General features: G+C 38.9%; 2 protein-coding genes across 4 annotated transcripts; both read right to left on the bottom strand.

Annotated features, from left to right (window-relative positions):
• Nucleotides 1-520: 520 nt before the first annotated feature.
• Nucleotides 521-10,895, bottom strand: LOC135627893 (uncharacterized). The gene is made up of 13 exons (XM_065134338.1): nt 10,745-10,895; nt 9,955-10,666; nt 7,668-7,752; nt 7,453-7,542; nt 6,283-6,356; nt 5,176-5,260; nt 5,004-5,093; nt 3,957-4,087; nt 2,918-2,999; nt 2,761-2,808; nt 1,708-1,780; nt 1,522-1,625; nt 521-1,068 (listed from the first exon to the last, which is right to left on the bottom strand). The coding sequence occupies exons 1-13, from the start codon at nt 10,893-10,895 to the stop codon at nt 949-951; spliced, it is 1,845 nt and encodes a 614-aa protein (XP_064990410.1). The 3' UTR covers nt 521-948.
• A 14-nt stretch (nt 10,896-10,909) lies between these two features.
• LOC135627894 (zinc finger protein CONSTANS-LIKE 7-like) lies at nt 10,910-14,917 on the bottom strand. 3 transcript variants are annotated; one of them, XM_065134340.1, is made up of 4 exons: nt 13,937-14,917; nt 13,646-13,843; nt 12,470-12,530; nt 10,910-11,019 (listed from the first exon to the last, which is right to left on the bottom strand). In XM_065134340.1, exons 1-3 carry the CDS (start codon nt 14,735-14,737, stop codon nt 12,486-12,488), a joined length of 1,044 nt encoding a protein of 347 aa, XP_064990412.1. In that variant the 5' UTR covers nt 14,738-14,917; the 3' UTR covers nt 10,910-11,019; nt 12,470-12,485. The 3 variants fall into 3 exon arrangements, with proteins under 3 accessions (XP_064990412.1, XP_064990413.1, XP_064990411.1); XM_065134341.1 differs by having other exon boundaries at nt 10,953-11,012; XM_065134339.1 differs by lacking the exon at nt 10,910-11,019 and having other exon boundaries at nt 12,285-12,530; nt 13,937-14,915.
• Nucleotides 14,918-15,065: the final 148 nt, after the last annotated feature.

Raw genomic sequence — 15,065 nt, 5'->3', positions numbered from 1 at the left:
CTGAAATTAAAATAAAATTTATTGTGTCACTAACCAAGGTTCGATCTCGGCTCGATACCGGTACGATATATCGAGCGGTACACTCAGGTGTGCCGAGTACTATAGTACTGCTAGAGTGCTACAGTATTACAGTGCACTTAAACCGGTAACAAACGATCCGACAATCGATCGGACCGATACGTACCGTCAATACCGGACGGTACAATTCGGTACTACAGACCCTGTCACTAACTATATCGGAGATAATATGATGAAATGCAAATCATTTTCCAATCCTAATTATAAGCCAAATTTAAACAAATTCTGGCATTATGTTAAACTTCATCGATCAGATTGAAATGGCTAAGGCTCTCAATAAATTCAAAATCCATATTAATTAATCCGATCACTTTAAGCTCACTACTAATGCCATTTACTAATACAAATTCCAAATACATTTTTGTCTTGTGAGATCTAAAACCTTATGCGGTAGACAAACATACTGCTAGCTAAACAAGATCTAACCAATGAAACCACAGTATTTCACCATCAATATGGCAATTCATCAAGGCTAAGGTAAACCTCAGAAACAAGCAAATGTTACGAGTATGAATCTACTGATAAATCTTACAATTTCACGATGTGGGACTTGGCAGTACTTTATACACGGATAACTGGCTCGATGGATTGTAGAAGCAAAAGACCACATCCATATTAACATGGTTCGCATCAAGATATCCTTTTAGAACTTTTTTCCCTGTTATACAAGTTTTTAGTTGTTTGCTGCGACTTGCCCAACACCAAAAGACTTTTGTGCTTTTTCATGTGATAAATAATAACATAATCCAATCAGGTGACTGATCTGAGTGAAAACTTGCATCTCTATGTTGCTCGTCTTCCCAAGTCTTGAGCAAAAGCAGCACAAATTTTCCAGATCAAACATGATCAAAACATTAGAGAGGCACCAAACTAGGAAGACGTGGCCTGGTCAGCAGCAAATGCCATATATTTTGCTTTTTCCCTCTTGTATCTTTTTAGTTCTTTGATAGCTGCCAACAGCACATGAAGAGAAACTGGTGCAAAAAAAGGCTGGAAAAAAGCATCACATAGGAACATTATTAATATGCATGTTTGTTGTAAAAATTAAGACTATTTATGTAAAGAAAGAACCAGAATCCAATTATTCTGTCAAACATAGACATCTGGTCCAAGATCACATAGAAAGAGAGCTTTATGTGAAGAAATGTATGGGTTGATATAGTTTCATCAATGCCAAGGAGATGAAGGTCTTCATCTGAAACAAACTTGGAAAATTAATCTGGTTCACTACTCATGATAATGTGTTAAACTACCAGCAGCTGAAGTAGCCAGAGTCAGGTGTAGTCAAATCCAAGCACTCAAAACCTAATTGATGATGCTAATTCTTGTATACACAGAACTGGCATCCACTGCTTGTATATTCCCCAAAGATAGACGTTCAAGTAAATATTCAACATGAAAATTGCAACGTAGCTAAGTTAGACATTCAACCAAATCACTCACCATGTATATTGCAAAGTAGTGCTCAATGGAGGAATAACTGATTGACATGATCGATGGATGAAAAAATGCATCCTCTGCTAAAGCCTTTGCTTTCCTAGAGGAGGCTGTCACCAACAGAAAAGAAACCAAAAGTATGAAGTTGCAGGCAAACAAAACAGCAACACAAAGCATCTCATGAAGGCATACCAGCTGAAGCATCATATATTCCAAGAGAGGCATTCATCTGAGCTAAACTTGCAGCTTCAAGCGAATACTTGACCTAAAAGACAAGATAGTATGCAACAAAGTAGCACAACATTCAATCTACAGAACATGAGGCAACAATTCTACTATGATGGTGGGTGCAAGGAATTCTACTATAAACCATTTGGCTCGGTCTATTTGGACTCAGAGGTGGGTTTTGAGTGAATGTGAGTGCTTGGGCTGCCCAACACCCAGGCCAGGCACTCGCCTAGGTGGTGCCCAAGCCCAGGCACTTTGCCTGGGTTATAATAAGAAACTCGGGCCTCACCTCACGAGCGCTCATTATCATCACTGCCCTGTACTGGTCCTCTTTTGGTGCCAGCACAGCATCCCAATATGATATAGCATATCCCAGTGTACCACAAGAAAAAATATAAAGAACTTATCAAGTGTTAATAATTCCCTTGGGTGGGAGTAATAATTCTCTAAATCACATGTGTGAACCTTTAAAATTGAAAATTGAAATAATATTTAGTTGAGTCAACATGTAACCTGATGTATGCAACAAACACGGCAGACACTAAAGGATGCCACACCCTAATTTAATAGCAACTCTAGAATGTTTTGTAGAGAAGGGTACTATGTTTAAAGAATATGCTTCGTTACATCTTGATAGTAGAAGAATCAGATTTTGACCCTTCAGGCGTGAATATCAACTATTAAGCTATCCTATATAATGTGAAACACATTTAATCTTAGAACAACTTCAGTTGGTAGCATATGGCAAGCCAAGAGTTAGGGGAATAATAAATGATCCATGTACTCAAAATCTCCAACATATTCTAGTTCCCTAATGCAACAAACATGAAAAAGAAAACAAACTAAAGCAACAATGAAAAAAAATTTCCTGCACATGATTATGACCAACATTAAAGATCAACGTAAAAATGATCTTAAAGTATCGGTTGACACCTAACATTCCTTCAGATTAATGGTGTGTGTGTCACTCCATATAGAAACTGAGCAGGTCAATATTAAAATAACTCAAGAGAGTACCTGTTTTCCTATTTCATCCATGACAATCATTCTTGGAAGTGATTGGACCTAATATAACAACACAGCAGATAAAAAATATAAGAACATGGGAAAGAACATTTATCTTGTTTGTTTTCTGACTAGAGAATGGAAGAACAGGAATGAAGTCAAAGCATACTAATTTAGCAAGCGACTCAAGTGTGTTAACACATGAATGCAGATTGAAACATGCATGATGCCGAAATAGCACATCCAACTCCCTGCAAGAAGTGGAACAACAATACCATCAGTAGAGAACCTCTCTTTTCGAAGCATTTCTCAAGCTACAAAAGACAACATATTCATATTATATACATACTTAGCAAGACTTCGAAAAAAAAAACTCAATAAGACATCCATTATATACCCTAAAAATCCCTATGGTCAAATTGGATCATATACTACTAAAGCACACAGAAAATATGACATGTTCTACATGCTATAAATCAATGAGGGCATAAAACTTGATGCTATAACTTCTGGAAAGGTGAGAATTATTTACAACCAAGTATCCAATATCAATACACTAACGTGAAAAACAGAATACATTAGAAATCATAGGAGTACAAAGACACCAAATGGACTGAAACATCATCTATGAATCACAAATAGGCAGAAGAGAACTACAAAAGAATGATAACCACCTAAATTTGGATAGCTTGATGTAAAATGCTTGCATACCAATACAATCAGTTGTAATGGAAAGTTTGGTTGGTAAAAGCTGTGCTACGTGTTCTCATGGTGGAAACCATTGCAAAGAAAAAAAAATACAGGGTAGTGCTATTTGACCACAATTACTAGGCACATCGATACACATGCAAACAGAGAGAAAAATATGTGCCTTTCTTAAACACAAGAGCTTTTCCATAGAGCAAAAAAAAAAAGAGCCAATCCCTTTAATTAGATTACTGGATTCTGCATATGAGCATTCCTATGCAGATCCTGTAAGAAGGTAAATCTCCTCAGAAATACTTGTAACTAAGACTTAATAATCATTTGTAACTAAGGTCTTCTGTCAGTCAATTGCATAAACTAAACACAAACAACATAAAATAATCAAAACTCAAAAACATTAAAATATAAAATCAATGTGCAGTAATTTTGAGGGCAACTGTCCAATTATCAAAACCTGGACAAATAAGAGAAAGAGAAGAGAAGAAGTGGAAGGGTTCTCTTACCAATCTGTAAAGCCTCTTTCACTGTCCAAAAATTTAGATATTTCTGTTTCAGAAGAATCAATATAATTTGATGTGAGACCAAAGAGCATCCGTAGTTGCGCTATGAATACTTGAAAGATCTTCTCAAGTTCCTGGTCCAAAACATACATTTATTAGTCTTTGCAATGTACAGAAACAATGTTAAGCATAAGAAGGCTATAAGGGCTCAGGAAAGTTTGGTCATGCATGAATGTGCATTTTTGAAGATGATGTTCCTAAAAAATAATCAGTTTTAGAAAATTGAGTTGCTTTATGGCCAAAACAAGAAGATAAATTCTCCATTACGTCAGAAGTTATTGAAGCTTCCATGAACCAAACAATTTTGCCATGCACCACTGTACAGAAAAACAATGTATTCATTTTTTTATCAGAAAGATACATCTACCCATTGCTATTTGGTTTTGGCCCATGAATCACAGCTCTAGAAGCTTTATCAATAAGAACGTTTGCTCCTCTCTCAATCTTTTCACAGTCCACCAGTCTTGCTTTTATGATGTCTGCAGAACCACCTAATCTATTTCTGAAAGTTGACCCATCCCTCCAATCACCAAAATGAAATGTCTTATTTTGGGGTTCCTAATAGCCATATCTCAACTTGGCAAAGCAATTGAAATCAAGAAAATTTGTTAGCAGGACAGCCCAGCACCAAGGATGGAACCAATGGAGGGCCTGGGAAGAATTATCATACAAAGCCTGATGCAAACAAGTAAAGAGGCTAATTTGGTAATCAAATTTCTCAACACATGAGTCATAAAAGAAGCGACCTTATCATGGCATGATCATGGGTAAGGCCCAGGAAGAGTCAAAGAACAGAAATTAGAAAGATCTGGGAATGTCTGGAAAGACAAGGGTGGCTTAAAAGCTAAGTGGTTTAGGTTAGGCCAGATACGTCAAGATCTTGTGTTGGACTCCAATTGAACACTGAGTTAAAGACCCACACTTTGCAAACAACCATTAGTCATACTTATAGCATGTTCATATAGAAGCTGCAAAACTTGTAATTCTAACCTGAGGTGGTAAGGTACTTCCCTCGAGATGCTTCTTCTGAGAATCTCCAGTACACTGAGGTGGATTCCAGATAACAATGCCTCCCCACATCTGAACATCATCAATGAGTTCTTATTAAAAGGGAACAACAAGTTGTGAAACTAAAAGGGGAAACGAAGGTATCATAACTTACAGGAGATATAAAACTATTGGTCTTGGAGATCTCTCCATTGGGGAGCTGTAAGAGAAGTGGACATTCGATTGCAGATGGCACATATCTAGTTACAGCAAAAAGAATTTCCCATTTCTTTAGAAAGAAATTGATTGAGTTATGACATGTTTAGCTTCAAAGTATCCTTCTTAAAATAAAATACTTCAAAAAATAACCCAAGACCAATGCCTTCTAGAGAATCAATCAAAACACAAGTTCATTGTCATGGTAAGAGGATGAGCTCGAAAATGACCTAGCAACGAATATGGAATGGGCACCAAGGTGCCCACCATTAAGTTCAACACAGTATCATGAATGGTGGCAATCATACGACTATATAGTTACACAGTTGGCTATTGCAACACATCAAACTTTTTACAATAATTGTATATCTTCATTGTGTCTTGGAGGATCAAACTCAAAATAAACAAAATGTCATGAGCGGATGACTATATAGTTGTTTGATATCAGAATATTGGGTAATCCTATCACAGAGCACTTCAGTCCCAAATGGCAAAGGAAACAAGAATATTATAATTGCAATTACTGAACTTGTTGGTTCATAATGAACTACCAGGGACAAAATGAAGACAAGTGAGAGAGTGGATGAAGAGCTAATATCAGCGAGTTATGATAATGATTTTGAAGGCCTTGTAATAACAATGTGCTGCACATAGTACATAAATTCAATCCCACATAGACAACATTTCAACTTTGATAGTTTTAGTTATGTTTGGTTTAAGAGATTGATTTAAATGAAGACGTTTACTTAAAATAGTTAAAGACTCTCCGACATGGTATGGATAGTAACTGTCTTTTGCAAACTTGTAGAGCTTAATAATCAGGACAATAATGTAAATTAAACACAAATTTTGGCAAAATATAACCAGAGATCCGCACACCATCTCTCAATATAAAAGATATTGAGAGTACTGAACTACTAATCATTCGAAGCTAGCAACATAAAGATATCTTGAAGAAAATGTAAAAATTTTTATTTGGAAAGTGATTATCCAATAAAAATTTAGTTACCAAAACTAAGTGGTAAGGCAACTAATAGAGAGCATAACAATGGATGAAAGAATGTACACCACAAATTGGAGAACTTTTGATCGTCCAGCGGCCGTAACTGAGGTATCGAGATGCCACTCATTGGAATTTACCTATCAATCCATCCAAAATTTCAAGTAACGCAAACTTCACATCCATGAGGAGCATGATAACAAAAACAGATGCTTAGATGAGGGATAAGGATAAAAAGGAAATGCAAATGATGATCTTAACATTCAAAGAATAACATTTAAGTGGAGCTTTCGGCAAGCCTGTCGACCACAAAAAGTAAAATTGTACTTCAGAACAAGTTTCAAAAGGTAAATTTATAGAAAAATATCATATAAAGGCAAATTTCTAAAATCCCCTAAAGGCTGCGATACAGGGAGAGAGAGTCTTGTTAGTCCATAAGATGACATAGCACCATAAACGCTCTCCTCTTTCAAGTTAAAAACCACCACTACTTGGACTTTAGACCACATTAAAATTTATAGCCTAGTACACAACTCAAGATCACCTTCACAAACTATAATTTATACTTCTAATATACAAATGAAGATCACTGTCATAAAGGGATCTCTCAGTTAGTCCAGGGATGGAGAAGGAAAACACCAGCTTGCTGATATATCTTTCAAAGATGATAACCAAACTTTATAAGCTAAAATGAAGTAATTTATCATCTGAATTTTGCAGATGTTGCATGGAAACCTAAAATTTACCAAACTGGTTCAATGCTTACTAAACCGGCCTCTCCCAATCAGGTTTAAGATTCAAAACAAACAAAAATAGAGATTAGATACTTAAATCAAGAGAACTAGTAATAGAAGCCACTAACTTGTGACTATTAATTTTCATTTACTTAGAAAGTAAGTAGGGATTCAAAATTGTAAAATAGGTCAATATATTTGAGGCATCGCTTGAATAAGCCTCAGTCAAGCATCGATAGATACAAGAATCATAAGGTTAAAAGGTGGCCCAGATCTTTGGTTCTTCTTAGTATGCCTTTAATGAAAAGATAAATATGTAGCATGAATCAACGAAAAAAAACAATTAATTCACATTTAAAAAATATTATGTTGTTCCCACACAATGAGACATTACATCTTCATAAAAGCTGATTCAAACTCTTAAAATTCCAGAAAAAACAAAGAAGATATAAGTGTACAGCATTGACAACAGTATAGCTGATTGACTGGTTGAGATGCGTACAAAGAATGGAAGGTCTCTTAGACTAAAGATGTAGCCACCATACTTCTCATCCCAGTAAGAATTAGAAGACTTTGGAGTATGGTATAAGACCTGCCAATGCATAGTAAACTATTAGCAAGAAAAACTCGATGTAGACCTACAAAAGAAATAAACAAACAGCAGCAAGAGTATAAGAAAGTTTCAGTTGCAAATATTAAAATTTGAACTACTAATACCTGACTTTCTATGCTTATGTTTGCTATGGGAGTTAGGGCCTTGGCCACAGGAGCCAACATGATCTTACTCATTTCTTGGAACTCCCTAGGTAGAAAAAGAAATGGTTGTGAGAATTTTGACAAATCCGGTGCTTTAAAAGATCATGGACTTTTACTTCCACACACCACATATTGTTTTATAAAGCGATAAATTCGTCAAGACTAAAGAACAGACAAGTGCGATTAAGGTGGACAAGATGCTACATAGGAGCATGGAACTACTATACCATGGTTATCACCTCCAAAGAATCAAATAAAAAACTACAAGATTGCAAACATGTACAAGAAACTCAAACTAAGAAACTGTCAACCACAAAAGGACATTACGCTTCTAACTCCAAATCCACAGCTTGGTCTGATGCTAAACTTTGGTGCATCTGTCATGAGTAGAAGGTTTTGTTTCTTTAGATACATGTATATATCAACATTCAGTGAGCTGAAAGAAAATATTGGTTTAAGAACTAATCAGCTTAACTGTGTTAGCCTTTTCCTTAATCCAGCTAATACTGTACCCACATTTCACAAAACAATTCAGCAAAAGATCACCAACCCTACAATGCATACCCATCTTCTAGATCTTCCTCACTATCAAAGAATGAGAATGCTTCATAATAATTTTCAGTTGATCCTCATCATCCTTGATCTCAATTTTTAAGAACCTATTTCCATAGAACTAACTATTGCTCCTTTCACCATAACAAAGGCCAACAATGAAACTACACAATCAAAATTGTTCTGAAAACTAGTATCAATGAAAAAGCAGAGATACAAGAAGGAGAAATAGAACCAGGTTTTAAAAAGATGGGTGTAGATCCCAGTCTTATCTCAAGTTCTCACACCAAAGTCTTAAATAGGTTGGATATGAATTTGGTATCATTTCTATATTATAGAGACTTAGTGTATATGTCCATCATTATTTTAAATTTTAAGAGGCTAAATTAGTAAGATTTTGTTAATAAGGTACCGATCAGTTACTTTTTCTGAAGTTCTTTAGATTCTCAAAATGGACTCAGATTTCTAAAAATAGATGTTGCAGTTAAGATATACTGGAAAGAAGAATCGACCAATTAATGTTATTCCTTCAAGTCCAAACTGTGTCATGTCAAATGTTTTGTTAGATTTTAGCTGATGAAATCCACTCGAAATATGTTAAGGAGAACATGTCACAGACACCTCTCTTCCCTTTCTATTTCTTGCTTTACAATACTCTCATTGCTTCCCTCTTGGCTACAACAGCAATAATACTATTGTCATTCAGTTTAAACTCCAGCTGTCCAAAATTCAAATTCAAGCTGATCACTAAATGATCACTCCTACAAATTCATAATACATCGTTGTGCAGGTATCTCAGCTTTTAACAAGGTTTAAAGAAACTAATTCTTGATAAAACTCACACATCACAGCTTCAAATGCTCTCGAAGACTCCTAATAAGAAACTTGTATTAATTACTTTAAATTGGTATATTGTGTTATAGCCTGGTAGCTGATAGTAAGACTTAGTACAAAATTGATGACTATTAGCCATAAGGATCTACATGTCTGGTTTAGCCTGTGTACTTTACATTAAAAGGAAACCTAGATAGGTTGCAGCAGGTCAGGTTGTGAATAGAAAATTATGAATCCAAGTCAGCTTCGGGCTCAGTTTCCTAAGTAGTTTTGTCTTCATGTTCGAGCAGGGTGAAATCTGTGAATACCCTACTCATTATTAAATGATATTGGCACTGGCTCAGATTTTTTCAGGTACCCACAACTATCAATCCGCTTAAACAAGATTCACGTACCCTCTAAATGAGACATGGATGAGCAAATGTAAACTAAGTTATCACTAAAATCCTTAATTGACAACAAGTGGACATGATTGTTAGATTTTGACTTGTCTGCAGTCACATAATGCATTGAAAAAGTTTCAGATGAGACAGTCATGTAAAGCATACAGAAATATCATCACTGAAAAATCAAACTGAACTAATCATTCATATATTATGGGATTTGGCCTTTTAAATTACCTAATACTCTAGAAGAAACTTCATGCTTCTTTGGGCTTGTGATGTCATTTCCATCTCGCATTCACTATTCAACATATACTAGCATTTTTTATATGACTTCACTGAATGACCTTAACTGTGATCCAATATGCCTTATCAGAGTAACAACAGCTTAATTCTCCAATTACCATCAAATGTGTTAAAAGAATTTAGAGCACATTCACCATTTTCAAACACCATGGAAGACAAACTAGGCTACTTACCAATCGTAAACCCAGTCGCTAGGATCAGCATTCAACAAACTAAAGGAGAGAACAACAGTCCCATCGGCCCCAACTGGCACGAACTCTCCTATTCCTTTCTCCATTCCACCTCCCTCCTTCCCCCCATTCATGAAGTATTTCACAAACACCTTGCTGATGATGGAGACAGTATCTGTTTCTGAGACCTTACCCACAATCCAAGCATGCCGATGCTTCCCCACAACAACCCTCACGCTCTCAACATCTTCCTTCTCCATTACCACCACAGTGTAAACCCTCCCGCCACCGGCGTCCACGCACTCCTTTCCACCCGCTCCCCTCATAACCGAATCCAGCAACTCATCAACAGCAGAATCATCCTCACCACTACCATCCAAACTCACCGCGCCGCACGTCCAAAGGCAGGAACCTGCCACACCGCCGTCATCGCTCACGCATTCCTCGCCGGAGTCCACGGTGACGGAGACGGCGAAGCCGCGGCCACAGCCGCCGCAGGAGAGACGGTTGCCGGCACGTCTCCCCATATCGGCGGCGATCGCGGACTGGAGTCGTGCGGCGAGGGTACGGTCGGCTCCTGACCGGAGGAAGACGGCCCGGAAGTGGCAGGGTAGAGAGGGAGGGTCGAATTGGAGGCGGCGGGAAAGGGCGTCGATGGACTCGAAAGGGAGCGGCGATCGGTGGATCTCGGTGGACTTAAGGAAGAAAGGGAGTCCTGAAGCAGAAGAAAAGGTTAGAGTTAGAGAGAGAGAGAGAGAGAGAGAGAGATGGAGAAGTTGGGTGAGGATCAAACCTGAGAGAAAAGAGAGGAGGACGGAGAAGGTGAGGAAGAGACGCTTGCGGCCGGGTTTCGTGGACCGCCGTGTGGGGGCCGCTTCGCCTTGGACTCCGGCGTCGGCGGCGGCGGCGGCAGGAGGAGGAGCGTCCTCGGAAATCTCCGCCATAGTTGTTGGGGGGCACAGAGAGAGACGGAGCAAAGCAAATGCGTCTCTCGACCAGATCCAATTTAAAGTCGATTTCGGTTTGGGTTCGTGAATTGCCTCCCCAAATAGAAGCCCTATCTATAATCTTCCATGATAATAAAAGATATATTATTAGATATTATAATATTTTATGAACTTAAATTTGTTTAGAATAATTAAATTTAAAAAAAACACTAATAATACTTAAAAAAACTTTGTTTTTAGTACACTAATTATTGGATTAATTGATATTTAGAGACTAAATTACTAACTAAAACTTTTAATAAAAAGTATTAATAAATAAAATCTACTAATAATATATGTTTTAGGGAAAATCATCGTAGTCAACCGATCCAAACCTAAGAGCACAAGAGTATTCAAGGTGATCACTAAGGTGGTTCTGAGGAGGAAGTGTCGAGCTCCCAAAGTATCACATGCACTAAGATCAATGTCAATAAAAATTTTTGGACCTGGTCCATCGGATGTTCAAAAATTTATTGAAAAACAAGCCCCCTAGCATAGCACCGAAAATTAACTTTTACATATAGCCTCAAAGTGGACAATCTATAATCGTCCCAACATCCTCCTCTTAGTGTTTTATCCACGTAGAACGTTAAGAAAGATAACCTCAAATGACCTGTATTAGACTTCTGTTGACGTGGACAGATGGGTGAAGGATAACCTTAACTTTTTTTCTTTCACGATAGCTTTCATGTGATGCTTATATGTCAGATAATTGTTTACTATTAATATATTTTCTATCTGGATCGGATGATATTAAAACATTATAAGCAAAAAAAATTATGAACAATTGAGTCTACTTCTTTCAACCTAAGCTTTTAATGAATCAGTTGTCAATATCTATTTATCTGTCACCTCTGCTCTTACTGAAGCCATCACTCCTCCATGGGCAGATAATAACTAGTTAAACAGAGAATAAAGTTACAAGGCATTGAATCTTCAAGGAAGCAATTTATTTCTCATGGATGACTGTTGCTATTTAAGCTGATTCAGAGGTATGTCAAGGAAGATGTGCATTAATTATCTTAAAAGAAAATGACCAAGTTTTTCTCCTTGCATGACATCCTTTTAGTCAATGCTGGTTCTGTCAGGATCTGCAAGTCTTTAATTTGGGTAGAAATGGAAACAGAACCACTGGCTCATGCATGCATTTGTGATTATCTCCTAATGGTTTAGGCAACAGAGAAATGTTCTTCAAGATGCTGACTAATTATTTTCTTCTAGGAAAGTAATGTTTGGCTAGTTGTGTTTCTACAGGAAGAACTGCACAGGACATTGCAGTTTGAACTCACAACTCAAAGAGTACTTTCTTTGCAGCTTTGTTTATGATGACATAACACTCAGTTGAGCTGCTCAAAGAATGGAATCCTTGCCAACATATATATGTCCATGTCTTATTAAAAGGCATGCACAAGCTGTTTTACACTCCCAGTTCTTTAGCTTCCTCAGTCCAGCAGATCGAGTAGGCAATGTATTGATGATACATATCATTTACATGAGATTATTTTCTCCACATTAAAGTTGAAGTTATTCACCTTTCATTTAATGGAATCAAGAATGGTCTTCATCTTCATCATTCCTTCTTACAAACCGGCCCTGCAATGATCGAAACAAGAGTGAGATCTCACACAATATTTTTGTTTTTTGTCCATGAATTGTAAATGAATCGTTACATTTTATGTTAATCAGACAAATGTTATATATAGGCATTAACTAAACGATTGTAGCATAAAATTAAGATAAAAATCTGCTTCTCCAATGGCATATATATATAAGTTAATCAAGATACAAGGTGCTATCATAAAAAGAAGCAACATGAACACACAAGGTGATGGCCTCTAAGCTAGACTATCAAATTCCAAGTAGAACTATATTGACATCATTTCTCCATTCTGTGATGATCTAAGATAATTATGTAGAATTTTGAATGCAAATATATAAGTAGTGATAATTATTCGAAAGACTTGCTAATGCAACTAAATCAATTTAGCATAATATCGACAAACTGATACCATGCGCGATCGACTTCGTAAATGCTTCCTATCTCAATCTTGACTCTCCCCAAACTCATAAATGCCTAATCAAAACCCTAGCTTTTTGTCTTTTGTTCCCCCTTTTATCTCTAACACAAGATTCCACTTATATTTACAAAAACATAGGAAGAAAATTTCATCAAAATAAACTACGTAAGAGATGCGCACACACATGGACTCGGATTTAAGACCCATCGACTGTGCTTATATTTTGACTATCAAGATACTTATGTTGGAATTTTATGATAGAGAAGTCTGAATCTAACTGATTCAGGGCTCTTTGAATACCGATGCAACAATCCTTATTCATATGTGGATCGATCATCTCCCCTTATTTGGAGGATACTCAACCTTACTTGAGTCAAACTACAATTTGATTGACTTCAACCAACATGTTCAATCCTAATCTTCTAATATAGACAAGTCTGAGTCAAACTGAGGTAACATAGAATTGGACAACAGTGTAACTCAAAAGTTTGAACAAATTCAATATGTAGAATTTAACTCTTTCATTTCTTAACAACATAGATTTTCTTAATTCTCACTCAATATTCATCTCGTGAATATTTTTCTGATGATATAAATGAAAAGGTTGATTGAACAAAATCTAACACTAAAAATGATCCAATGCACATATCTTGTTGTTTCGAGAGGTATTGTTTCTTCTGGTATGTTTACCTTCACTCGTGGCCGCTTCTCAGCGTTAAACTTCCGGACCTCGTACCGTATCCTCTTCGCAAACAGGCGGTTCCTTCTCTTCTCCTTGTACCTCATCACCCTCGCTTCCCTGCTCATGCCGCTCCTCTCCTTCCCCTCCGCCGGCTGCTCCGGCACCTTCCATGGACTACTGCTCCTGCACCCCACCTCCACCAGCACCTGCCCCACAGCATCAGTCGGTGTTCACGACACCCAATGCGTCAGATCTAACGTGAGAGGGGGGATGGAGAGGTGTTTGATAAATGGACTCACCGGGAGGACCGCGGAGTCGCAGGGGTGTTGGAGCTGCGGCACGACCTGAGGACCTTCGCCGTCCATGTAAAGCGGCCCCCTGTCCGACCACACCGCCAGGATCTCCTCGTAGTCCAACTTGAGCGCCAGAGCCTGCGGCGTCACGCACCGCCAAAGATCCACGCCACCGTTGCCCTCGGCGGCGGAGCTGGCCACCTCCTCCTCCGACGAGGAGGAGGAGCGGCAGTACGCCCACCGCTCCCGTCCCCGGAGTGCCCGCCTCGCGAGCCCGTCTCCATCTCCACCCTCCTCCTCCTCCTCCTCCTCCTCCCGGTTCATCGACCGCGACGCCAGGCACACCGGCGAGGGCGAACCGGATGAGGAGTCGCCACCACCGCCGCAGCCGAGGAGGGCGGCGATCGTCGGCTCCCCGCCCCCGCCGCGGTCGTCGAGCAGGCACGCGACGTGGGGGTCGCGGTCGAGGTGCTCCGGCTGGAGGGGGAAGAGGTCGAGCTGGTGGCAGCGGGCGGTGGCGTCGTCGTCATCGTCGGCAGCAGCGGAGGAGAACATGTCGGAAGGATCCGCGGGCGAAGGAGGAGGACGAGGAGCGAGGTGACGACGGAGGCTGACGTACTTGGGCCTGCGCGCCTTCGATCGGGATCGCCGAGAGCTCCGCATACTCCCACTACTTAACTCGTCCGCTGATGGAGCAGGAAAAGGGTACACAGTCTCCTCCAGTTTCGATCTCCACGGCAAAATGTCGCGCACTTTTTCTAGAAGGATCGGCGAGGGAGTGCTGAGCTGGACCAAATCAGGACACATGTAGCGAGGCCATTGGAGGATAGGTCAGAAGATCGCGAGGTTATCCGGATTTCGTCGGTTGCAGGGTTGGTGATTCACGAGAGACGTAAATGCGCATCACGGGAGTCGGGGTGGGCCAGCGCGAGATTTGGAGAAACTGATGACGTCTGATCATGATCAGAGGGCGGAGGAGGATCGGATTCCCCAGTTGTCATGGGTCCACTCTAAACCTTCGATCACCCACGTCACAAATTAGAACAGCAGTACAATTATTGAATATAACTTGATAATGTTTTGTAATATTTAAAGATACTAAGATCAAGTAGCAACTCATCAGTCACATCAGCGG

This window comes from Musa acuminata, chromosome BXJ2-11 (assembly GCF_036884655.1).
Source record: "Musa acuminata AAA Group cultivar baxijiao chromosome BXJ2-11, Cavendish_Baxijiao_AAA, whole genome shotgun sequence".
In the NCBI taxonomy this organism is placed as follows: Eukaryota; Viridiplantae; Streptophyta; class Magnoliopsida; order Zingiberales; family Musaceae; genus Musa; species Musa acuminata.
The sequence above is the reverse complement of the archived record's forward strand: the minus strand, read 5'-3'. Positions and strand labels throughout refer to the sequence as shown.

Excerpts from the sequence above, each read along its gene's own strand:
- LOC135627893 (XM_065134338.1), bottom strand. The coding sequence starts at position 10,895 with ATGGCGGAGATTTCCGAGGACGCTCCTCCTCCTGCCGCCGCCGCCGCC. Across the intron at positions 5,261-6,282 it reads AAAGTTCTCCAATTTGTGGT|ATATGTGCCATCTGCAATCG; the intron begins GTACATTCTTTC and ends TGCTGTAACTAG. Across the intron at positions 1,781-2,760 it reads TGGATGAAATAGGAAAACAG|GTCAAGTATTCGCTTGAAGC; the intron begins GTACTCTCTTGA and ends CTTGTCTTTTAG.
- LOC135627894 (XM_065134340.1), bottom strand. The coding sequence starts at position 14,737 with ATGTGTCCTGATTTGGTCCAGCTCAGCACTCCCTCGCCGATCCTTCTA. Across the intron at positions 13,844-13,936 it reads GCGACTCCGCGGTCCTCCCG|GTGCTGGTGGAGGTGGGGTG; the intron begins GTGAGTCCATTT and ends GCTGTGGGGCAG. Across the intron at positions 12,531-13,645 it reads AGAAGCGGCCACGAGTGAAG|GGCCGGTTTGTAAGAAGGAA; the intron begins GTAAACATACCA and ends CGATCATTGCAG.